Below are 24,441 nucleotides of genomic sequence, written 5' to 3'. Positions count from 1 at the left end.
CAGCATAATAGCTGTTAAAAATGCTTACAGTCTGCTTGAGAAAGTCCTCTGGAATACACGTGTGCCTGTGGCATTCCTTCCACTTCTCAGAGCTAGCACAGGAGGTGAAAGCAGAAGATGGAAAAGCTACAGATAAATGTAAACTGGAATGGGTGAAATGGAATAATACTGGACTGGTGCTGGGGAGATAGTCTAGATGGGGGCTGGGAGGAGTTTTCCATCTGTTTTATTACTCTAATCAATACACTTTTTTCTCCTGCTCCTCTCCTGTCCTGCTGAGAAGTGTGCATGTTATCCCCAGCTGGCTGTGAAGCAGCAGTTAATTAGTGTAAACACACTTCTTTTCAGCTACACAGAAATATCTGGCAAGACCAGAGCTACACAAGGAACTTTTGCTGGGATAGCCATCTTGGTGAGGGGCGTGACATTTGCAGCATTTCTATACTCATACAATCCCCAGTGTAGACATAGTTATACTGGCATAAAAATGATTTTGCTGGCGTAGCTTATTTCCCCCAGGGAACTGGTGTAAGTTATGCCGGTGAAAGCACTTTTTTGCCAGTCTGAGCTGTGTTGGCACTAGGTGGGTTTGCTGGTAGCAGTGAAACTTTTCTAGGGTGGACCTGGCCTAAGTCTTTTTAAGATGCCTCCTATGGTTTGCCAGCTCTCAGACCCCGGAGAGGCCTTGCCAGCAGGCCAGTAGCTTCGATTCTGATGTTGGCAGTAGAAGTAACGCTAGGATCCCGGCCTGGAACTCACCTAGTTTGGCCCCTTTGTATAGGCCTGTGTTGCGCCTTTTGCAGATTTTCCTTCGCAAACTCTCCCAGTGTCTTCCGTTTTTCTCTGAGCTGTATAATATACTGCACTACATTGCTGCTTCTGGAGTTTTGCTCTTCGCACATTTTGCAGAGGAGATCCAGAATTCCCCTTGGCTGTCTCCCATGTAATAATTCAAATGGGGAAAACCCCATGGATATCTGGGGCTCCTTGCAGATGGTGAGCAGGAGGGGAGGGATCAGGTGGTCCCGGTGTCAAGGATTGGTGGTCACAAACTTCCTCAACATGCTCGTCAATGTTTTGTTAAACGGCTCGACCAGTCCATTGCTGGGGGGTGAGACACTGATAGCCTCAAGGACCTGACCTTCAGTAGGTCATTTAGCTCCGTCAACAATCGAGATGTGAAGTCAGTTCCTTAGTCTTTTAGTATTTCTCTGGTGATCCTCATCAGGCAAATAGTGTATGAGTTCACGGTGACGGCGCCGGATGGGAAAAGCTTTGGGGTATCTGGTGGCGCAGTCCAAGATTACCACTATATATCTGTGCCCCATTGCGGGCTTCTCTAACAGGCCCCCAGCTCTGTCTGTAGTCTCTCGAAGGGTACTCCGACAATGGGAGTGGCACCAAGGGGGCCTTGGGACCTTTTTCTGACTCGTCCACTGGCACTCAGGACATGAAGAAAATAGTCCTGAACCTCTGGGTGGATGCCCGGCCAGTAGAACCTCGTGGTCACTCTGCCCAGAGCCTTCTCCCTCCCCACGGTACTGCTTCCTTTGTCAATTGCCTACAGTTCCTAGCTTCTGTGGAATATTCAGAACTATCAGCTTCCCCCGTCTTCTCTTCGTTATATGGTGTATTCTGGTTAAAACCCACCTTCTCTCCATACCTGGCCTGATGGTTCAGTCTTTGGTAGGGAGCACGGCACCTCAGATTTACACTCCTGTGTGCACTGGGGAGTTATCTGTCACTGAGTCCAAGGCTCTGTACAAAGGTGAGGGAGCGTTGAAAGCTCCTGACGAAAGAACATAAGAACGGCCGTATTGAGTCAGACCAATGGTCCATCTAGCTCAGTGTCCTGTCTTCCCACAGTGGCCAATGCCAGGAGCTTCACAGGGAATGAACAGAACAGGGCAGTTACTGAGTGATCCATCCCCTGTTGTCCATTCCCAGCATCTAGCAGTCAGGTGCCGAGGGACACACAGCGCATGGGGCTGCGTCCCTGCCCATCTCGGCTAATAGCTATTAATGGACCTATCCTCCAGGAACTTCTCTAATTCTGTAGTGAATCCAGTTATAATTGTGGCCTTCACAGCATCTCCTGTCAAGGAGTTCCACAGGTTAACTGTGCACTGCGTGAAGAAGTGTTTCCTTATGTTCGTTTTACACCTGCTGCCTAGTAATTTCATCACTAATCAAAGCATCACTAATCCCCCTTTTATTTGGATTCGTTTCCACAGCTGGGGCTGTTGATGAGAGCCCCGAAGCACCATGAGCGGCTCACGTTTGATATTTGTAGGCAGGTTCCATTTCCGTTTGAAGTATGGTTACCCGATATGTGACTGCCAGGCTAATACTCACGGCTCACACACAGGTTCCTCTTACGTTTCAGGTGGCTGCTACAAGAAAAGCCATCTGCTCCCAGCTATTAATAATTGATGCTCCACCGAGCCCCCACGACAAATTGTTTGCGACGTTGTGGGCTCTGAAGAGAGGATAGTGGTTTGCATTTCTTCCTCTCACGTTAATAGTCATGGCAGCTGGTGAGTGATAGTCACCTGAGGGTGAAGTTGGATGGTGAAGGGGACAGTTGCCTGGGCTATGTCTGCTGTGGCTACTCTCAAAGAATCTCAGGTGTATGGGTTGACCAAACCTAGACTGTAGATGGGTAAAGACCAGAGGTTTTCGCCAAGTTCCCATGCTGGCAGCCTGTCTTAAATGCTGCTCTTAGCACTGACAGCTGAAGCAGAGGTCCTTGTGCGGTTTGTCTCTGCAAATCGTTACTGTGGCAGGACTGTGTCCCCACTGAGGTGTCATCCAAGAGACACAGAGCATCAAGTGCACTCACGTCAGTTCTGTCAGTGGGTCTCTGCTGGCCTCCATCACCAGCTCTTCGCGTTCCTCACCTGGGTCCCCGCCCATCACGGGCCTGGAGGAGCAATTCGTGCAGATTGCTGTTTTGAAGCCATTTGTCTGCAAACTTTGGCCCTGTTTTTAGTTTGATCTAGACATCTGCAGAGAGGGGAGGGACTCCAGTGATAGGGAGCAGGGGAGGGGACGTCGTGTGTCGCTCTTGGACGCCAGTTGAGTGTAGCAATGTGTTCACGTTGGGGCTGGAGTGATCCTCGTGCCCATTCTACAGTACAATCAGCATGTTACTGACAAGAGCCTGAACGGTTTGTTCGAGACTTACCGGGGCCGAAAGTGTCTCTGAAATGGGCCCTCCAGCTAGCCTGGGGCTGTCTCCAGTGGCACTGAAGTAGCCACGCTAGCTGACACTTTGCTCGAGAGAGCTGGGCGGAGTGTAGCAGACAACGCTTGAATTCCTCTGTGAGTTCTGGATAAGGCAGCACCATACAGCCCAGGGTTAAATGAGGCCAGGGACAATTTCCTTTCTCTGCCAGGAGGCCGATGAAATGAAGTCCAGGATTGGTAAGACGTAGGACTGCAGTCAGGAAACCTGGTTCCTCATTTTGCTCTGCCGTGGACCTGCCCTACAACCTGAGGCAATTTGCTGCACCTGCGTTTCCCTCTCTTTCAAAGTGCTTCCAGTCGGTCTGAGAATGGACAGCACTAAGGGAGGGACTGAAACGTCAGTCTGGCTCAGCAACGACCCCTTTGGCTCACTGTTGAGTTGTGGGGAGACATTGGCTGTGGGGTTGTGATGGGGTGTGCACCCCTCACCAGCCATCAGAGGGTTAACGAGGGCCTGAGCGGCCGCTTGGGAGCGGGAGGGCAGGGGCCAGGGTTAACTGAGAACAGAGCTCAGCTGGGGAAGGCCGGGCCAAGGAGCTGGGAGCAGAAAGGGTCTGTGGTCAGTCCGTGCCAGGGATGAGGGCAGAGTGCGCCCTGAGAGCCTGTCCTGGAGAAAGGAGTCTGGCGAGGAGCTAGAAGGGGGTGAATTAGCCACAGGGAGTAAGTCGGCTCCTGTGGTAAACCCAGGACACGGTGAGAGAAGATAGAGAGGCTGGGGCTTGGGACTGAGCAGGCCTGGATTGCTGGTGCTAGCTCCCTGGGCTAGAACCTGGCATAGCGGGTGGCCTGGTTCCCCACCAGCCACTAGCAGAGGGGCACAGAGGCCAAGGAGGGGCCGAACAGCGTTTGGACAGTTACCTGTTAGACTTCGTAGCTCCAGGAGGGACGGACTCGATGGTGATGTGGCTGGACGGCCAAGTTATCAGAACAGAAGCTGCTGCAGAGCGAGCAGCAAGTGGGCCCCCAATGAAGCAAGAGCGGCATTTCCAGCCCTCGCACAAGGAGGCGTGTTTGCAGTGGGGGCAACCCCATTCCATGGGTCCTGCCAGGTTCTGTTCTGGGCCTAGTGCTGTTCCGTGTGCTCCTTAGCTATGGGAGGGTCCTCCCAAGAGTCACAACTGAGCAAAGCAGCCTGCCAATCAAAACAAGCAGAAAGCCAGCGTGATCATTTTGGCTGGAAGTAGCTGTCATGTGACCGCAAGTGACGCACAACACACCCTCCACATGCTAAGAAACATGGCTGATGTTGAACGTCCGGTTCCGGTTGGAGCGGGGCGCAAGGTGGGGGGAAAACCTCAGGGGACAATGCAAAACCGCATTTTTCTGCTAGGTTGGCACTCTGCAGCTGGCTCAACGCTGTGGCGGATGTCAGAGGGTGACCTGGTTGCCCTGATGTGGCCCCACTGTACGTTTCTTCCAACCTAAACGACTGAAAACTGGACAGCGGTCAAGCACTAGTTAGCAGCTAGGTGCAAGAGCTCCTCCCCGAAACCACTTTGATTTTTTATAGAGGAAATGTAAACACAGACGTTCTCCTGGCTCTGTGCGTGTGAGAGAGAATGTCTTTGGGGATGTCCCTCAAACCAACTGCTCATTGGGCTGTGTCTGGAAGGGACCGGGCCTGCAGGCTACACTGTGTTCCCAACCATAAAGTGTGTCACCGATTTACACTCCAGAACTGCTTGACATCTCACTGGATGCCCCTGAAAACACAGTGACTCATCTCGAAGGAATTGGTTCTGATTACACAAAAAAAGCCAGTGAAACACACTCGTTTGCTCACAGCTGGGCGGAGATGGCCCCTTCTGTGCCAAGAGTTGGGTGAAAATATCTCACTGTAGAAATGAATGTCATTCCTCCTGCTGCTGTGTGGAGCTGTGCATGAGAAGCAAAGCACAGTTTGAACAAGTCTGTACGCTTGCTCAGTCTCTGCTTTCCTCACTGGGGCAATGTGTTATGGTCCCTGAATGTCCCAGGATTATCTGTGCACAGAAGGTTTCTCCCTGCATCATGTCCTCCAGTGCCTTATATAGCTGTACAAAAATTGCATGCCCTGCCACCAGCGGGAAAGGCTGGGGACACCTGAATGCTGTGGTTACGTGGCCATCTGAGAGTTCTGTCTATCTTCCCCACAGGCAAAAGTCTTGGTTTGGAACCACTGAACTCAAAAAAGAAGCTTACAAGAAGTGGCAGCTTGGTCAGATGACTAGGGAGGATTATAAAAACACTGCTCGAACGTGCAGGGGTGAAATCAGGAAGGCCAAAGCACGATTGGAGTTGCAGCTAGCGAGGGACATGAAGGGGAACAAGAAGGGTTTCTACAGGTATGTTACCAACAAGATGAAGATTAGGGAAAGTGTGGGCCCCTTACAGAGTGGGGGAGGCAACCTACAGAGGATGTGGAGAAAGCTGAGGTACTCAATGCCTTTTTTGCCTCTGTCTTCACAGACAAGGTCAGCTCCCAGACTGCTGCACTGGGCGGCACAGAATGGGGAGGAGGTGAGCAGCCCTCAGTGCTGAAGGAACAGGTTCAGGACTATTTAGAAAGATTGGACATACACAAGTCCATGGGGCCAGATGCAATGCTGAGGGTGCTGAGGGAGTTGGCTGATGTGATTGCAGAGCTGTTGGCCATTATATTTGAAAGCTCGTGGCAACAGGGGGAGGTCCCTGATGATTGGAAAAAGGTAAATCTAGTGCCCGACTTCAAGAAAGGGAAGAAAAAGGATCCAGGGAACTACAGACCGGTCAGCCTCACCTCAATCCCCGGAAAAATCATGGAGCAGGTCCTCAAGGAATCCATTTTAAGGCACTTGGAAGAGAGGAAGGTGATCAGGAACAGTCAACACGGATTCACCAAGGGGAAGTCATGCCTGACTAACCTGATTGCCTTCTATGAGGAGGTGACTGGCTCTGTGATGTGGGGAAAGCGGTGGACGTGATATACCTTGACTTTAGCAAAGCTTTTGATACACTTTTCCACAGTATTCTTATCAGCAAGTTAAAGAAGTATGGGTTGGATGAATGGACTATAAGTTGAGTAGAAAGCTGGCTAATTCATCGGGCTCAACGGGCAGTGATCAATGGCTACATGTCTAACTGGCAGCCGGTCACAAGCGGAGTGCCCCAGGGGTTGGTGCTGGGGCCGGTTTTGTTCAACATCTTCATGAATGATCTGGAGGATGGGGTGGATTGCACCCTCAGCAAGTTTGCAGATGACACTAAGCTAGGGGGAGTGGTAGATACCCTGGAAGGTAGGGATAGGATACAGAGTGACCTAAACAAATTGGAGGATTGGCCCAAAATAAATCTGATGAGGTTTAACAAGGACACTTGCAGAGTCCTACATGTAACGACGGAAGAATCCAATGCACAGCTACAGACTGGGGACCGACAAGAGCTGGATATGGCAGCAGTTCTGCAGCCAAAAGGACCTGCATTAGGGGCTACAGTGGACAAGAAGCTGGATATGAGTCAGCAGTGTGCCCTGGTTGCCAAGAAGAAGTTGGACAGAGTCCAATAGCATATTGGGCTGCATTAGTAGGAGCATTACCAGCAGATCAGAAGGAAGATGAGCCTTCAACTACCTGAAAGGGGGTTCCAGGGAGGATGGGGCTAGGCTGTTCTCAGTGGTGGCAGATGACATTCGGCATTGGTGAGGCTGCATTTGGAGTATTGTGTTTAGTTGGGTTGGTCCAGGGGGTTGGAGTTTTCATCTTCTATGGGCCCCCCACTACAACAAGGATGTGGAGAATTTCCATCAGTTGGACAGATTGACTTGAATGGAGTTAAGGCAGTTTACACCAGCCGGGGATCTGCAAAGAAAGGGCTATTTTCACCTAGTCCTTTTTGTGCTGGTAGGCACACTTTAAAGGCGGGTTGAAGCCAGGGCCAGCCATCTCCAAGATGAGATCTGGTGATCTTGAATATGTCGGATTATGAGCTTTGTGATTGCCCCCTGCGTAGCACCCGTGCAGCTGGTGACTGTAGCAGAGCACGGCCTTTCTGGGCAATGACTCTCCTGGTTCTGCGTAGTTCTCCAGCAGGCGAGAGAGGCTGGCTGAGGAATTCACTCCAGTGCAAAATGAAATGTGATCAGGTGAGAGAAACGTCCGGGCTGAAGCCTGCTGCTGCTGCTGAGTTGTACATTTAAACTCCTGCTGTGGGACAGCTGGTCCTCACTACCGTGTGTCCCAGGCAAAGGTGGCCCTTGCAGCACAGGGCGTTGCAGAATTTTGGTGCTCCTCGGCATTGTCTCCTCCTAGGAGTGACAAATAGGGCTTTGTGTGATGTGTGAGTTTTACTTGTGGTACCATCCAGGGGGCTCATGTTTCAATCCTGAGTTCTTTTGCTCACAGCTCTGGCTGGGACTTTGGTGCCCAGGTTGTCTGGAATAGCTTGCAGGCTTCCAGCAAACCTCGTTTTTAGCACCACGGAGCTCTTGGCAGGGTTGCTCGTTCTGGACTTTTTTCCTCTGCAACTTCCTCATCCCACGCTGCTGATTTCCCCTCCTGATGGAGTATCTTCTTGTTCAAAAACGCATCATCTGATCTCATGCAGAAAGCAGAAATGCAAGACGCTGTTTTTGATGCCATCCCGTTGCATACTACAGTAGCTACGTGTCAAACAGAAGATGTTGGTGACCTGCCCAGCACTGAAGGACCTGGCCTCACCCTATTAACATCACCTTAAAAGCTAGGATTCCCTCTCTAAATCCCCATGTGTTTCCTCCTGGAGACCTCACCAGTTCCACTCTCCACCTTGCCCAGTATCTTCCCAGCTCGGGGAGTGTCTCTCCCTTGACTCAGTGCGTGGACCAATCCAAAGCATTTTCAGCTGGATTATCTTGATTTTGTTTCATATACAAGCATTTTTAAAAGATTAAAAAAACGTAACTAATAAACTTGTCTTTGTGGTGATCCAGGTGTGCCTGAGCAAACAATAATCCTACAAAATCAAGAGGAGGAAAAACTAAAATATCTCAGAAAAAGAAGAAATGTCTCGAAGGATGCAGTTGCTCCAGTACCATTTATGTAGAGACTTTACTGTCTGGGGTGTTGTGAAATGCCATCCGATTTTCACAGCTTGATTTAGAACAGTTCTCTATCTCAGTTACGCAAATGGCAGTTCCCGAGCCAGTCTCAGCCACAGTTGCTTAAAAGACTTTTTCATCCCACCATGAATAACAAGCTGACAAAGCCACACAACGTGAACAGCCGCTCCCCTACAATTGGGCTGAACAGTTCTAGAGGGATTTTTGTTTTCCAGCAAGAACCGGCTGGTCCCATTCTGATCAGATGATCTCTGTTAACGGCAGCTATTGCAAGACACTGATGCCGCTGAACTGCTGTTATTGCCGAGCACAGTCGCTGTGCAGGCCCAGAGGAGGGGAGGACACAGTCTGGGCACCTAGAGCTTCTGTTCTGAGCTGGTCAAACAGCAACTCACTGGTCTGACTTGTACGGAGGTCTGTGTTCCTACTTCTAAAGCCGCACTGTGTGGTGAGGGGTGGCCTGGGGATCTGTGTGTGTACTGCTTTTCCCCTGCCCACTCAGAAGTCACCTCCTCCACCCTGTATCCTGCAACGGTTCCCTACACAGGGTCTGCTTGATACCTGCAGAGATTGTTCCCAGCAGAGAACGCATTGGCCTGTAAATCTCACTGCCATGATGTCCCAGGTTCTGATTGTTGTGTTTTGTCTCCCTCTGTTAATTCTCACCAATACAGAAGCCCTGAGCAGCTCATCTCTTACAGGACACTTTTTTTTTTTTTTTGCTTCCAATATCTTCCTAGCAGCTTTTGACCCTCAGCTGCCTCTGCCAGTGCTGTGCAGAACAGAGAAGCAAGCCACACCCCTTGCCCGAGCAGAGGTTTCTTACTTGTTCTGCCTTCATGCTGATCAGCTTGTTGGCACTGAATACTAGTACAGTGTGTAGTAGCTTTTATTTTTACTTTCTGTGCAGGGCTGCCCGGGGTTCCCACCCTTGCTCCCGAAGGCCCCATACATGTAAATGTAATCTCACAAACCACTTTTTCTAATGAAGAGCCGGGAAACAGACCGTCCCCAGGAAATCTCCAGATGGGGAAGAATGAGGCTGGAGGCGAGGAAGAGGGAAATAATTGTAGAACAGTAAAACTGGCCATGCCAATCAAGAATACAACAGTAAGAATTATAACCGAGGGTTTTATTGCTGTCACGTGTTACCAGACGAATACTGTGCTTCATGGAGAAATTCATTCAGGGTGGAAAAATTACAGTGATGGAGGCCATAAAAACTGAACATGAGGTGTGAATAAACCAGGGGAGAATAGAATCATGTTTAATCACCTAAGAGGAAATTCATCCCCAAGCAAAAGAGCAGGGCAGGAGCCAGGCACCGCGTAAGCCCTGCTTTGAGGTAACACAGAGCTGCTGTCTTGGCTCCTCTGGCCAGGGGTGGCTTTCCCCTTAGGATATAAAACATGCGGATCTTTTCCTGCAGGAGATGCATTGAAGTAAAGACTAGCCCAGCCAGCTGTCAAGGGGTAGGAGATTGGCAGAAGGGAGTTAACAAAAAGAAGATGCTTCATTCTGCTGAAAAGTGGGTGACGTGCTCACCCCGTCAGTCTGTTTTGTCATGAAGCCTGGACTGGTGGTTCTGATCGCTGATCTCCTCCGAGCTCTGCGGGAAAAACACGTATCCAGTGTGACATTATTACAGCTATCAGATGCCTTTCATACGGTTGGAGACGGGATGTGGTTGACTTACTTCCCTCCAGACCTGGGTGGGCATGCAGGGCACTGCCCTTCCATGGCCTTGTTCTCCTCTCTGGCAGAGATAACAACGGGCAGTTGTGGCCAGGGTACCGCTTGCCTCTCAGCTCTCGGTGTGGGAGGCTGCAGGGCACTTTCTTGTTAGCCCTGGCTGCGGCGCTGTCCGTGCGCCAATGACACGCAGCTTTGGCTCTGTCTCATGCAGCCGGTAGCTACCTCTCCAGTGAATGCCTAAACATAACATTCACACTTTGTCTTCAAAGGGGCAAACAACAGCACTGTGTTAGCATCTGAACTCTCTCTGTTCAGCCGGTCTTTGCGTTTTAAATCAGCCAACATCGCTTGGGAGGGGGTGGACTACTCCAGGCCTCTGGGTGTCTGAAGGTTTCCGTAGCAGGCCAGAAGAACAAAACTCCTTTGAAAACAGCGTAGATGTCTAGCCTGGTGATTTATGGGCTGAGAACGTTGCTATTCACACCTGGCTGATGGATTGTTGCTGGCGTGCCAGAAATGGTGGTCAGCTTCAGCGGGGGACGTAGAGTGTGGGGCCAGGGGACCTCCAAAAGGACGATCTGTTTTGTGGAGGCCTGCAGTGATGACTGACGAGGTTGTACATTTTTTTCCGTTAACTTGTTTAAAGCCACCTGTTTGACTCTGCTATCCTCTTGATTAAATGAAGGCCTCCCGCTCTGTTTCTGTGCATAGAACTGTGCATGCCTCTGAACCAGAACTATACTTGTAGGGACACCCAGGGAGTGAACATGATCTTCCTAGCACGTGAATGAATTGCGGGCATACAGGGCGAACTGTTGGCTTCTATACTCTGGGGTAAGAGCAATGTCTCCAGAATCTTGAGAAAAGAACTGAAAGCTGCTGGCAACTCAGCTGCAAACAAGACAGCAATGAGTGTCCTTCTAACGAGAGGTCTTTTACCACGAGATCTTAGCCCTGGTGGAAGAGATTTCTTGGAATGTGGAATCCAGCTGGAATTTTAGCTTACCCAGCTTCTGCTTAGGATGAAGGATGAACCAAATCTGTACTGATACAGCTGAGCTGCACGCTGAACCCCACACACAAACGCATGGCTGCCATCCGGCAGGACAAAGGTACAGAGATGGGAGAGGAATGTAGTGGTACCAGGGGCTCTAGCCAGGGAATATGGGATGCGGCTGAGCAGAGATAAAATCTCTAGAGCCATTTAGGACTGTTCAGTGCCTGGGGGAGTGAAATGCACAGACCCACCTTGACTGGCCTCCAGGAGGTGGACTTGCATGGATCTGAGAGATCTTTTCCATCCCTAATTTCTACCACTTTCCTTATCAGGAGCATTGAACAGCAGCTATTTCCATGGTGAAAGCCCAGGAATTGTTCACCCTTGTGATAAAAGCAGTGTGTAGGGATCTGGGTGTCTCAGCAGACGGCCCTCTGCCCTTCTGCCTCTCCTGGCATCTCTGTTTGTTGCAGTCCCTCATTTCCTCCTGGGATTGATGTCTGTAAAGAAATTACAGTGAATGTCACATTCATTGAATGACTGGGGCAAAACTTGGTCTGTCCTGAGCTCCTGTGTTGGAGTTAAGAATCCCTGACACAACTGGTGTCATGACTGGTGTTGTCTCCAGCACAGCCCAGGGGTGTCCTGTAGGACCAAGGGAGGGAGGATCCAAACTGGCACGTGCTGTCCGAGGTCAGCAGCTGGCAGTGCCTGTGCTCTTTTGCTTGTGCTGGTGGCTTGTTTTTGACGTCCCCAGTGGATGCTGCTTTATGTAAAACACAGCAGGAGGGGGGAACGGCACCAGGGCTTCGTTAGACATCAAGCCTGTTTGTCCCATCAAACCCAGGCTGGCAACAGTGAGATTCCACCTCTGACTCACTTGCAATATATCTTGTAGCTCACGAGAAGGCTTTCCACAGGGCATCAAGGCAGGGTGAGAAGCAGAGGCATTGCTTCAGAGATGGATGCAAGGTGGCACTTTGCACAAAGCCTGGGTTTGCCAGGCCAGTCTGTTTTCCTGGTGTGCCCAAGCGTTAGTGCAGTACACAAGAGGCAGTGTTGCCCAGTGGATAGAGTATTGGACTGGGTTCTCTTCCTGTCTCTGCCACTGACCTGTTTGGTGACCTTGGGGTCGTCATTTCACCCCCCTGTGCCTGAGTTTCCCATCTGTAAAATGGGGATAATGATACTGACCCCCTTGTAAAGCGCTTTGAAACTTATGGGTGGAACAGTACTATGTGAGTACTAGGTATTATTAGCATTTAGTTAGTTAAAGAGACCCCACTCCCCCGCCCATCGCCGCTCAGAGTCCGCCACTAGCCATGTCAGGTTGCAATCGACCCTGTACTTCCATCCTGCCGTCCTATAGCTTTAAATACGCATTGAGACGCAGCATGGCCAAGATAACTTTGCTGACGGGAATGGGATGAGTCCAATGACGGGGAGGTGAGACTGCCGGACAGGGAGCCTTCTGCACTGAGGGAATGACCAGGGCTCGTCTGTCTCAACGAATGTGCTGGCGAGCAGCTGCGCTGCATTGCCCTGCTGCTGTCCCATGCTCACCTCCTTATTAACCCTTTCCCAGGCCTTGGAGCCCTGTTCCCAGAACTCCAGATTTCAAGGAGACAGCAAAGAACTTGAGGCTCTGGCTCCATGGCTGTTGTGGCCTGCTGGGAATGCAAAGCGGAGAATGATTAAAGGTAACTGCAGAGGGGGAGAAATGGGCCAGTGCCTCTGTTTGCCTCTCTAGGCTGGGAAAAGGGGCCCCGAAATGGTTTCTGGGGGAAACGACTGTTTTTATTCTGCTTGTTTTTAACATTAGACATAAGGTCTTACATCGCCTGGACGGCTCTATGGCAACTGGCCAGCTAGTGTAATTAGGACATCCCAAGAGACTAGAAACTGTAGGTCCTAGAAGGGAAGGGTCCATTTAAAACAGCTTTTTAACCCTCCCTTTCACTTCGCTGCCTGATAAACCAGGGAGAAAGGGTGTCTTTGTTATGGGTTTAATACCTTCCCCCCTCCCAGGAGTGTTCCCAATATGCAGCTCCAGCAGAGCCATCCGTATTTATAACGTACAAGGCATCATTTTAAAACAACCTTTCTAGGTTTTAAAAAGAAACCTCTTTATACAAAGCAGAAGAAGCAAAAAGGGGCCCAAACCCTCAGAATTAAAACGCCTTTGCAGGTTGTCATTAGCCAGTGGCGATCTAGACCCCGACCCTGCCAACACACAGAGGCTGGCTTCAGGCATTGTGTAGCCGCATTGCTCTCAGTGAGATTGCTGTCGAGGGTAAAGGTAAGTGCATACGTAAGCGTTTGCAGGGCTGGGGATCCAGGTAGGAGCGAGAGAGACTTGGGGCCTGTGGGAGGAGGTGGGCTAGCAAAATACATATAATACATACAACCAACTCCTCCTGTCTGCAGTCACGTTCACGGACCGTCCTTCTCTACGAGACTGCACCTGTGCCTCCCAACTGTGAAAGATTCTGAAATCATTCGTCGTTTCTGTGATTGCAAAGTGAGTTGTGGGGGGAAATTCCATATTTTCCCCACAGACCCGCGAGCTCAGATTCTGTTTCCTGCCCTGCGTCAGTACCTCCAGCTAAAATCGCCGGGTGGCAGATCGCTGAGAGTGGGAGAAGTTCAGCAGCTATGGAGCAGAGTGTGACGTGTACCTGAGCGGCGATGCAGAGGTGCTGGCAGGAAAAGGATAGTCCAGGGTCAAGGATAACCCCCAGGTTATAGACATGGGGAGCTCAAATGGAGGTGGACAGTAGGGGTGGCACTTGCGGAAAGCTGGAGCACTTCTCTCTGAGACACTCGGGTAAAAGAAGCTGAGACTAAAACACAAACTCCCTCGGCCAAGGCACGACAAACAGGTGGCCGAGGAGATGTAAGCAGCCACGTAACCGTGGGAGTGAAGGTTAAAGGTGGTCGATAGAAAAGAGCAGAGGGCTGGGAACTGAGCCTTGTGGGGCTGAGAGATTAAATTGTGGTCTCTTGCCCCAGCTTCTCCCATACCATTTCTCTGCAGGTTTTCAGGGCCGGCCCTGTTGATTTGCAGCAATGTGCAGAATATAACAGAAGCACAAGGGTGCTGTGGGAAACTTCCTGCTCACAACCTGCCGTCACCCTTGGAGGACTAGGCGTTGCATTTCTCATTGATTTCACTCTCTTGCTTTAATCTGAATGTATTTGGTGGGATTTGAGTGTTCCAGATATGTACAGAAATGGTGTGCTGTGAGCTCGGCCACTCGCCTGATTGTCATTGCTTACTGTGGGCACTTTTGCTTCCGCTCTTAATGTGTGTGTCCCTGAAACACTGTCACTCAGTCGTACAGAATTCTGCTCAGCTGCTCACGCAGGGACAGAGGGACAAAATCTCGGGTTTCCCACTAGAATCACTGGTCTAGGAATCTGCGAACCGTCTTGCTGCAGCTTTAACTTCTCCTGGGGGCGGGGGGAAGCTGCTGTGCTGCAGACAGGCACAAGGGAACCTGGACTAAGGCGCAGTTAGAGGGTGAGAAATGGGCTTCTCTCGGAGCAGCAGCGAGGGGAGCACGAGTGTAGACAAGCTGCTGGTACTTTAACCACTGTGTCAGCTGACCCTGCTCAGCGCAGCTCTGCACGCCACCGTGGATAAAGTACCAGCAGCCACCAGGGCCTTGTTCACACTGGCACCCCCGCCAGTGCAGCTCCATCAGTGGTAACGAAGGTAGGAAATCTCAGGGGAAGAAGCACGGGGAGGCTAAGCCTGGGCTAGTCCTTACAGTGGGTGCTTGTGAGAGAGCTCCAGGGCAATGTGCATGTAAGGTTGGCTAGAGAGAGCGCCCTGCAGCAGGGATGACCACATGTGGTGGAGTGCTCACCCGAGCCTGGGAAGGAAGAGTTCATGAGGCTGGGAAGGGGCCAGTTACCAAATAGGCCACAGCTAAGGGCAGTTCGAGGTGCTGCTACCCCTTGTCCCCCCAGATTAACAGTCACTCTCTGCCTATGATATGTGGGCCCTGGTTTTTGTCTGAAAGTGGAGGCAGTTGGGGAAGGGGGGTCACAATTGTTACCCAAAAGTCCACAGGGGGGCTCCATTTAAAAAGCTTGAGAGCTGCTGACTTACAGGACAGAGGAGCCAAAGGTCATTAAAAGCCACAGGGATTTAGGCTCCTAAATACCATTTGCAAAGGTGATTTAGGGGCCTGAGTCTCTTAGCACTTTGGAAAATGTGACACCCCCCCCTCCCCCGGCTCCCTCTGCAAGGTATTTGTCTGTCTGCTAAGCTGCTCTGTCCGTGGGCGTCAATTCGTCTCCTGTAATCTGTAACCTGAGCTGGTGCTGAAGACATGGCGCATCCCTCCTGTCTGGAGTAGTCCCTGGGTCAAGTTCTTTGTCAAACGGCACCATGCTGCAGGCTCTGGACTCGCCGGTCCTGGTGTGGGTAAAAGCCCTTCACCGTGAGGGAACCTCTTCTGCTGTGACTTGAAATTCAGCCGCAGAGCGTTGAGTGGCAATGGGTGCCTGCCCTGCTGCTGGGGGGCTGTGAGTGCGTGGCCCTGGGGAGAGGAGGGCTGTGTGCACGGCTCTGGGGAGTGTGTGTTTTGAGAGTATTATGGCACAAAGTCGGGAAGCTCAGCCGCGCCTGTGCTCAGTGTGCGCATCATCCTAGAACTGCACACCAACTGGCAGTGCACGTACCGCCCCGGGAAGAACAAGAAGGACCCCCACCCCGTAGATGCGCTGTAGCGTTTCACATGGTTGTGAGGGTGTTGCACAGATCGGGCTGTGAGGACACAGCTGGCAGCTGACTGGCGACAGCAATCACAGCTCTGAATTCCCTGTCCCAGAGGCATTCAAATCGCAACCTTCAAGTGCCATTAATGGAATCTGCTGCCCACCGTTTCCTTGGCATTAGTCCTGGTCAGGCCTTGGCCCCTCTGCTGAGCCTGGCCCCAGGGGCCTGTTAGCGATGGTTGTGACGGCGCTTTTGGTAAAGGAACTAAGCTAAGTCTCAGTCTCGGCTGAGCTGGGAGAAGTGGAACTGAACTGCAGGTCGTGGAACGGGTGCAAAAATACCCACGTGTGGCTCACGTGCCTTTCCGGAGCGCTGGGCCCGCCTCAGTGGGCAGAGTGCTACGCGGCGGGGGAGCCCATGCCCTCCGAATGCACCAAGCAGTGCCGTGCAGCGAGCCGCTCTAGGCCATGCCGGTGTGACCGGGGTGGCATGAGGAGACGGGGAGGCACTGCTCCCTCTGCTCCCCAGGGGCGTGGGCTCGTCTCCTGAGGATGCCCTGGGCTGCCCACCCTGCTCTTTGATCACAGATTCTTTGGGGTCAGAAAAGTCTTCCCGTGCTGCACCGAGTAGCAGAGGTAATGCCAGAGAGAGCCCTGTGTACTAGCCGCCTGGGGGCTGGTGCCCAGATGTGGGCCACTCCCCGGCTGCTCCTGTGGGGAGGGTGCTCAGGGCGGATGTGGGAGTGTGTGTGAGAGTCAGCGGGAGGAGGAGGGGTTTGGGAACTCACAGACTGTGCATTGGAAGGAGTTTGAGTCCCTGAAGCCCCCAGGAAGGGAGATGGGGGTGGGGGTGTCCCCGGGCTCTGCTTCCATTCCTCATCCTCCAGCCAGTTGGGGCTCAGGGGTGATTAACCTGCTGAGCTCCCTGCGTTCCTGGGCACAGCGCCACATCATCGACCCCCCTCCAGGAAAGCAGCAGGCAGGATGGGGCGAGAAAAGATGACAGGACGCAGGCCAGGGCTCGGGAGGCCAAGAGAGCAGGAAGGCCGCACAGAAGGACTGCAGTGTGCAGGGCCATCGGGTGCAGGCGGGGAAGTGAACACGGGGTGGGGGAGTGTTATCTAGTGGCTAGAGCACTGGGTTGGGAGCCAGAGACCTGAGTTCTGTGCCGGGTTCTGCCGCTGACCTGCTGCGTGACTTTGGGCCGCCCCTTCTCTCTGTGTCCTTCCCCCGCCTGACTTGTCTCCACGGCCGGGGTTGCAGAGGGAAGACAGGGAAGCGGCTGGGTGGGAAGGGAGGAAAGCCCTGGGCTGCAGCACAATGGGCAGGTTCCGTGCACCTTCTTGGGCATGTGTGGGCACCGCTATGACCCAGTCTGGCTGCTCCTGGAGTGCTGGCGGGCTTTGCGGGACGAGACGGAGCAGTTGATGGGGGGAGATGAGGTGCGGGGCTGTGGGCCGTAGCACGTTCCTTTAACTTCTCTGCAATGCTGTTAACTCCAGGGAAGTCTCCACGCACGTGCTTGCGCAGCCAACTTCTTTCTGGAGGGAGAGCCGGGAGCCAGGACACGGGCACACCCCTGCCTTGTTCACACAACCCTCGCCAGCCACTCGGGCTTTCTCTGTACAGAACTGCCCCAAGCCAGGCGTTCGTTCTCCACAGCCCCGGCTCTCTGTTCTCAGAGAAGCAGTTTCGGTTTCTGAGGCGTGTTCGTTTGCTCAGTGACTGTCCTGGAAACGCACGGGCCGTTCCTACTTGTGAACCCCCAAGGAGCACAGCAGCCTCAGAACTGGCGTGACACCCACCCCAGGGGCAGAGGAACCCAAGAGAGGCCAGGGGTGAGCTCTGCATACTGCCCCTGCAGCCCCACATCACCTCAGTCCAAAGCAGGGAGGGCTTGGAGGGTCTCGAGGGCGCAGCACATGGGGTGGGAGGTGCTGCTTTCCCCTGAGGTCAGTCCAGCTCTTCCGAGTCTCACAGGAAGCATGAAGGCCAATGCCCAGAGCTGTCCCCGGGCTCTGCGTTCACAGGGCAGCAGACGCCGCTGCCAAAAGGTGGGTCTCCACCTTCCTTCTGCTGCATGCGTGAGAGGTCCTGCCCTCCAGAGCTGTGAATTGCTTGCTGGACCCCCCCCAAACGGGTGCCTGCCCCTCGGCTGGCTTTGGGGCTGGATCATTTCTAAACGAGGGAGAAGAGGCGCAGCTCTGCAGCTCTTGTCCTGTGCTGCCCAGAGCGAGGCCTGGCTGAGCCCTGGACTGGCTGCACTTCGGGTGGGCAATGCTTGTGTAAGGAGCCGGCTGCTCTGATGGCGGCCTGTGTGGGGGCAGGGAACCTGCTTAGGAATCCTGAGGTTTCCAGAGAGCTGGACGCAGGACAGAGGCGTTGTCCATTTCCCGAGGCCCACACGACATCTGCACAGACTCCAGCAGCCGTGAGGCCGGATACCGGCCTGCTTTCCAGCCCCTGGTCAGCTTCCAGCCGCTCTGCACTGTCTGCTTATCAAGTGAAGGACTGACTTCGAATGAGCCCTGTTGATTTGCAAAGCTCTTGTCTGTGAGGCCTCCCGTGGAGCCTGCGCTGGCGGTCGGGATCTGTCTTCTGCTGTCACCTCCCTGCTGCCAGCGCCCCCGCGGCCCCACCAACTCCATTCAGTTTGCGTGCACCACCCTGCCCACGCCTGGCTCCCTGCTGCTCTTGGATGGGCTGTGTCCGGCCGCACTAGTACGACTGAATGGGCAGCTGGTTGTGGGGGCCTGGCAGGGACCTTCATGAATACGATCATTGTTCTTCCCCGCCACCCCTGTTCTGTCCCAGGGATCCCCACACACCAGGGCTTTGCTCTCTGCGTGTCTATGGCGGGGAAATGCCCCGAGAAGAGGCAAGGCCACGCTTTAAAGCTCTGGGCCTGTCGTGGGGAGGGATCTCCTCCAGCTGAGGAGATGGGGTAAGAGCCCTGAATTGCATGGCTGCGATGTAGGCCTGGCCCGAGTTTATAGATGACTGCGGGAGGGATCGGTCTGAGATGCCTGATGGGCGTCCAGAACGCTGCCTGGGCGTTGCTGAGTGTCTGGCTCTGGCTGGCAGGACGCACGTGTCTGGGAGGAAGGATGAAGGGCCAGGTTGTTAGCTGGTAGTGGAAGGAGCTGTTGTGAAAAGAGCTCAGGGCCGCTGCTGGTGGGCACCACGGGGAGGAGCACCTTGGCAGAATGAAATGGGACTTTGTATTGCTAAAGGCCCCGGGCACCGGGGGACACGCTCTGGGCTGGAGAGTGACTCACTGCTTGTCTCTTCCTTTCAGTCCTGGACGCACAACATCCAGCGAGAGAAGGAGTTCCTGCGGAAGCTGGTGAAAGCCCGAGTCATCAGTGACCTCACCAGCGGAATCTGAGTTGTGCCAGACAGGTGTCGAAGGAGAGACACTGCAGAGAAGGGAGCTGGCAGCGGGAGGATCCCAGCTCAACTCAACGGAAACTCACAGAAAGGCGCGGGTGCTCTGGGAGAGAGATCCTGGGTCTGCAGTCTGCACCAGTGCTGCATCCAGTCCGGCAGCGGGAAAGCTGGCTGTGGGGCTGAGCGGGCGGTCTCTTGAACTCAGCTCTGCACGTAGAACTTCTGTGTCTAGAATTAGATGGACGAGACTGAGGAAAGAAAGAAAAAAACCGGCGGTGACACAAAACAAAGCGTGCCAAACAGGAGGTGGCGCTGGCCGGGGCAGCCGCACCTGAATGTACAAAGTATTATTTTTGAAAGACGCTCTGATGAGCCACACTAAAAATATCAAGGTACAAAGCGAAGCCGGGCCTCCCCACGCTCAGTCTGCATCTCCTCGGCCTTGGTCCTCGCCCCAAGAAAACAACTCCGTCCAAGACTTTTCATATTGTTGGTGCTGCTATAATTTAAAGGGGCAATGGCCTTCCGTTGTTCTCCGCACAGGGTTTCTGGGGGGAGCTGAGCATGGGTTTGTTTTTCTGCACTTTCCTTGCTTCCTGCATAGAAGAAGCAGCAGCAGCCACCCATGCAGCATGCTGTGGGTGCAGGGGCCAGCTGGAGCCAGCTGGCCCTCTGTCTTCAGTGGTACGAAAGTTTCCGAACAGTGTCATGCTTTATTTTTATGTGGGGAGAGGGATAATTTATTTTCTGAAGATCATGTTGTGATCCGAAGCTTCACCGTGTTGAACGGCAGACGGCTGCAGCCGTGTTGATTTTATCTTCCAAACCTGGTCTTGTTCCTGGCCAATGACTCATTGACGAAGGCGCGGGGCAGGGGAGTGACCTGACATGGAACCTTCCTTTCTTCGGCCCCTTCCTGGGCATTTTGCTTTCGTTATTTGCAGGCTGCTCCCCCGCGGCTGCGACGCTGCCACTCTGCTGCTGTTGGAGTGTGTCCATTACTTTCCCATCATGGCTTTGCCAGGCAGTATTTGCACATTTGGTTCCTGTACAATAGACTGAGCGAAGCAACCAAGCTATCTGGGGAGTGAAGTGGCCCAAGTTACGCAGTATCTGTGCAGAGGGGTGCTCTCGGGGGGATGAAGGCTCAGAGGTGTAGCTAACCTTTCCCTCCTGTACCGCAGTGTGACTACATTACTGTGCCGTGCAGCAGTGTGCTCTGGCCCTGTACCTGGATCTGAGCCCCAGGGTGGACATGGACTGGCTATGGGTCTGGGGTAAGCTGGCCCCACTTTTCTCCTCTTCCCACCAGCTGCAGTTCTTGTGTTGGTTAATTTGGGTGCTGGGGAGAGGGCATGCAGGAGGCACGGTCACTGGGTCCACCGAGCAGGTGGCTGGATGCTGCACTTTAATGGGGGTGTCCCTCTCATTTGTTTCCAGGGGGGTCAGGGTCTTGCTCTGGCTTGCAAAGTGAGAGCTTGGTTCCAGAGTGCAGCGCTAAGCCCAGGACAAGGGAGACCTGGAGCAGAGCCCTACAGAGGTTGGCTTACACCTCATCTGCGTCTCCTCCAGCCTGTCCCGGCTGGGGCTCATAAACTCGGAGAGGGAGAGAGAGACCCAGGCAGGTTTCCCAGCGCAAGACGCTGCCTGGGTCAGAACAAAGAGCCAGACATGGCGACTTGAACAAACTCTGCAGAGGCTTGCGTTAAAGTTGTGTGCATGGGCTGGTGCATGGGCTGATGCAGCGTGCAGAGGCAGCTCTCGGGGTAGAGGTGCTGCCTGACACAGGCCTGCTGAGACAAGGCATTGGGTGCCGGCATGGGGGGTGCGCTGCGGTGCCTCCCTGACGGAGACTCAGATCAGCGAGCTCTCTGCTTGCAGGGCCCAGGCCTGGGAAGCATCCCTGTTCTGGGGCTTTGCGTTCAGGGCAGCTCTCAGGCTTGTGTTGTAGGAGCAGCTTGCAGAGGCCATGCCCTGCCCAGTCCTAGGAGACAAAGCAGCTGAGGGCCCTTTCCCACTCCTCTCTAGAGGGTGGCTCTGTCTGTCCAAACATCCCTGCTCTCCGTTTTCCTCTCTTGTCCCTGCTGTGTTCGTACATCCCTCCCCGTGCTGCTTGTAGGAGTGGCCAGACACTAGCTGAGGCCCAGGCGGGAAGGCGTTTGAATTTTCTCTCCTGATTTGTTTTCCCGCCCCCCTAAGCCCATGGATTGTATTTCAGAAAATGACACACTACATTTGTGACCCTTCCAAAGCAACCCTGGTGTGTGGGGGTGGAGTCCCCATCCCAGTTCTCCTGCTGCCTCTGCCGGCCCTGCACAGCGGGCTCCAGGCGCCCTGGGCTGCACCCTGCCTCCTGCATGTCCTATGGCAGAATGGGATGCCCTCGCCCTGGAGGGCTTGGGAGGCCTGTCCACGTGCTCTCCATGCCTTGGGCCCTGAGACAGGGCAGGGCGGCCTTGAAACGGGGCCTGACCATACTTATTGCCCTCCCCGTTGTCGCTTCAGCTCAGCTGGTTGGAAGCTATTGATGACTTCGTGGCAGGGCAGGTCACCCAGCCGGGGAGTGCGGTGCAGAGAGCTGTGGCAGGGCCAGCCATGGGCCCTCATGCCCTGGCAGCTGCAGGAGATGGTTTCCTCAGAGCTGTGCCAGGTGGTGGCGCTGGATCTGAGGAGAGGGGCTGCTTGCCCCCCCTACCCAGTAGTATCAGTATTATCCACAGTGGGTCCCCGGCTGCTCCCCAGCGACCTAGACAAGCAGGGTGAGGTGACGAGCCATTGGCATGGGTGCTGTACCCCTCTCCCTTCCTCCCTCCAGAAACTTCAGACCTCCTGTATGACACGGGCCAGCTCGATGTGCACGTTGCCAGGGTCAGGGATGTGAGGAAGGGACGCTGACCCTGTGCCCCAGCTGTGTCACCTCCATAGCGCCAGGCTGTTGATCCTTCTTAAAGCTGTGATCAGTCCCTTGAGACCTCTCCTGCCCTGGGCTGCGGGTATAAATACTCTGCCCCCTTGAATGGCCCCTGATCCTTTCAGTGCCAGAGCAAACCAGCCCAAGACCCGTGGGCTCTCCCCTGTGTGTGTGTGGGGGGGGGGGAACGGTCTCGTGGGTGGTTCTAGGTGGGTGAGGGCTGGTTTTCGTGAACAATGGTTGTGCACGCCCTTTGTCCTCGAAAGGTGCAGGCACTGGCAGTCTGTAGCCCTGCCAGCCTGCGTTTATGATGATGATTGAGCTCCGTGGTTCTCAACCTTCCCAGCCTCCTGTGCCCCTTGCAGGAGTCGGATTTGTCTGGCGTGCCCCAAGTTTCATCTCACTTAAAAACTACCTGTTTGCAAAAAGAGCCACAAAACCCAGCCGTGTCCCAGCACACCGAGACGTTCTCATTTTGACCAGACAATTATAGAATAAATCAACTGGAATATAAACCTGGTACTTGCATTTCAAGCCATTGTCCAGATGACATTTCATTTTGTGCTGACCTCGCCAGTGCTTTTTATGTAGCCTGTTGTAACACTTGGCAAATATCTAGCTGGGTTCATGTCGTCCCCCCCGGGTGCACGTACCCCTGGTTGAGAACCACTGATTTAGGTTACCCGAGGGTTGAGAAGCCTGTCACAGACCAGCACCCCTTTATGGCAGGTGCTGGACAAACAGAACAGATAGACTGTCCCTGCCCCAGTCTAAGTACAGGACAGGAGACGAGATGGGTACAGATGGACAAGGGAGCGCAAGGGAACAATGGGACAGTATTAATCAGCACGAGCAGCTGTGTTCACAGCAGCCCAGCAGCCTAACCCCACCCGCTGTCAAGGCATTGTAGACAGCAAAGAAGCGCTTTGACCATGTTGTGCCGTACAGGCCTGTGCCCGCTGCCCCTAAGGCCGTCAGGACTAAGAGGTGTCCTCTCCTTTCCTCTGCCCACTCCTGTCCTGCCGGCTTCCTGGTCCCCGTGTCGCTGAGTCCCAGGTTACCGTACTCCGTTCTCCATGCTGGCGCTGGCTGTGAGTGGGGTGCTGCACAAAGCGTTTCTGCAGGGACAGCCTATTGCTGATGCGATCCCTCCTGGCCCAGCTCACCCAGCACGAGCTGCGGCAGAGGCAGGCCCCAAATGGGGCTTTTGAAATGGACCTTGTTTGATTTTTGTCCTTTTGAGGGGGCATTACAGAGCCTCGCTGGAGCTTTTATCCTTCTGAGTCACTGAATCAGAGGCCCCAGCGCAAACTCCCTGATTTGGTTTCACAGGAGCGTCTCATTCATCCCTGCAGGGCCCAGGGGCTGGCCCTGCCCCTGCCCCTGAGATCTGTCCTCTCCCAGGACCTAAGGAACCGCAGCTACTGGAGTGCCACCATGGGAGTCTGACTCCTCCTTGCCCTCTCCCCTGCCAGACTGCAGCTCTCGGGGGGGCTTCTTCCAGGAGCCCCGCTGGCTGATTAGATGGAGATCCTGGTGCCCGGATGGTTGTGCTGGGTAAGAGGAAACCTCTGTAAGACACCTACCTGCAATGGAAGGAAAGGGAGAAGGCAGCTCAGCCTGTGCTGGGTGCGGGAGGCAGGGCTGGTGCCTGTCTCCAGTGGGTGGTAGCCCCCGGGCGCAGGGCGCTGTCAGGCAGGAGAGCCCAGGATCTCTGCTAACCAGAAGGCAGTGAGGCCTGGAAGGCAATGCACGGCAAGGCAGCCCCTGGCTGGTGAGCGGCGTGTGTCTGTCTAGAGCGCCCTGTGCCCACCCGCCCCAGAGGCACAGCCTGCTCTTTGCTTTCGGTTCATGAAGCATAACCCCTGCTGGGCCTGCCCCTTTTCCCACATGCCCCTGCACCCACGACCCACTCTGGCACGTGCCGGCTCTCGTCATTGAGCCTGGGAGTCGCAGCAGGGACCGTGGGGTGAGTGTGGGTCTCCCCTTTCCATTTCTGAAGAGAATCCTGGGGCGTTCTCAGCAGCCGGCCTGTGGAGCTGAGCCCTGACATGCCTGCCAGGTGTCGATATCACGGAGCCGGTCAGAGGGCAAAGAGTTTTTTTTTAGACTCCTGTAAGCCCCCCTGTGTCTGAGAGAGCTGGTGTGTCTGGGAGCTAAGACCTGAGGGGACGCGAGCAACGTTTCAGTTCCACCCACCCTGAAGCCTGCAGAGAATGGGCCAGAGCAGCCGCTGCAGAAGGCCCGGGAGCATGCTGGGTGCAGCCATCTCCTGGAAACGTTAACCCCACCTGCAACCACAGATCGTCAGACTGCAGCAGCTCTGCCTCTGGCAGCCATTGAGCGAATGGCTCGGTGGGCATTTGCCACTGTCCATCCGAGTGTGTGGCGGGGCCAGGGGAAGAACAGCCTCAGGCA

At 53.9% G+C, this 24,441-nt stretch overlaps 1 protein-coding gene across 1 annotated transcript in view; it reads left to right on the top strand.

Annotated features, from left to right (window-relative positions):
* The window catches only part of ST3GAL3 (ST3 beta-galactoside alpha-2,3-sialyltransferase 3), a 293,993-nt gene extending 270,920 nt beyond the window's left edge, over positions 1 to 23,073 (top strand). The window contains exon 12 of the mRNA XM_067567759.1: positions 19,021 to 23,073. Coding sequence (XP_067423860.1) covers positions 19,021 to 19,110 — 90 coding nt within the window. The 3' untranslated portion in view covers positions 19,111 to 23,073. The remainder of the gene's footprint in view (positions 1 to 19,020) is intronic.
* Positions 23,074 to 24,441: the final 1,368 nt, after the last annotated feature.

Source organism: Emydura macquarii, unplaced genomic scaffold (assembly GCF_026122565.2).
Source record: "Emydura macquarii macquarii isolate MOO-44397 ecotype Brisbane River unplaced genomic scaffold, CSIRO-AGI_Emac_v2 contig_2805, whole genome shotgun sequence".
In the NCBI taxonomy this organism is placed as follows: Eukaryota; Metazoa; Chordata; order Testudines; family Chelidae; genus Emydura; species Emydura macquarii.
Note: the sequence above shows the minus strand (reverse complement) of the source record. Positions and strands in the feature narration are given on the sequence as shown.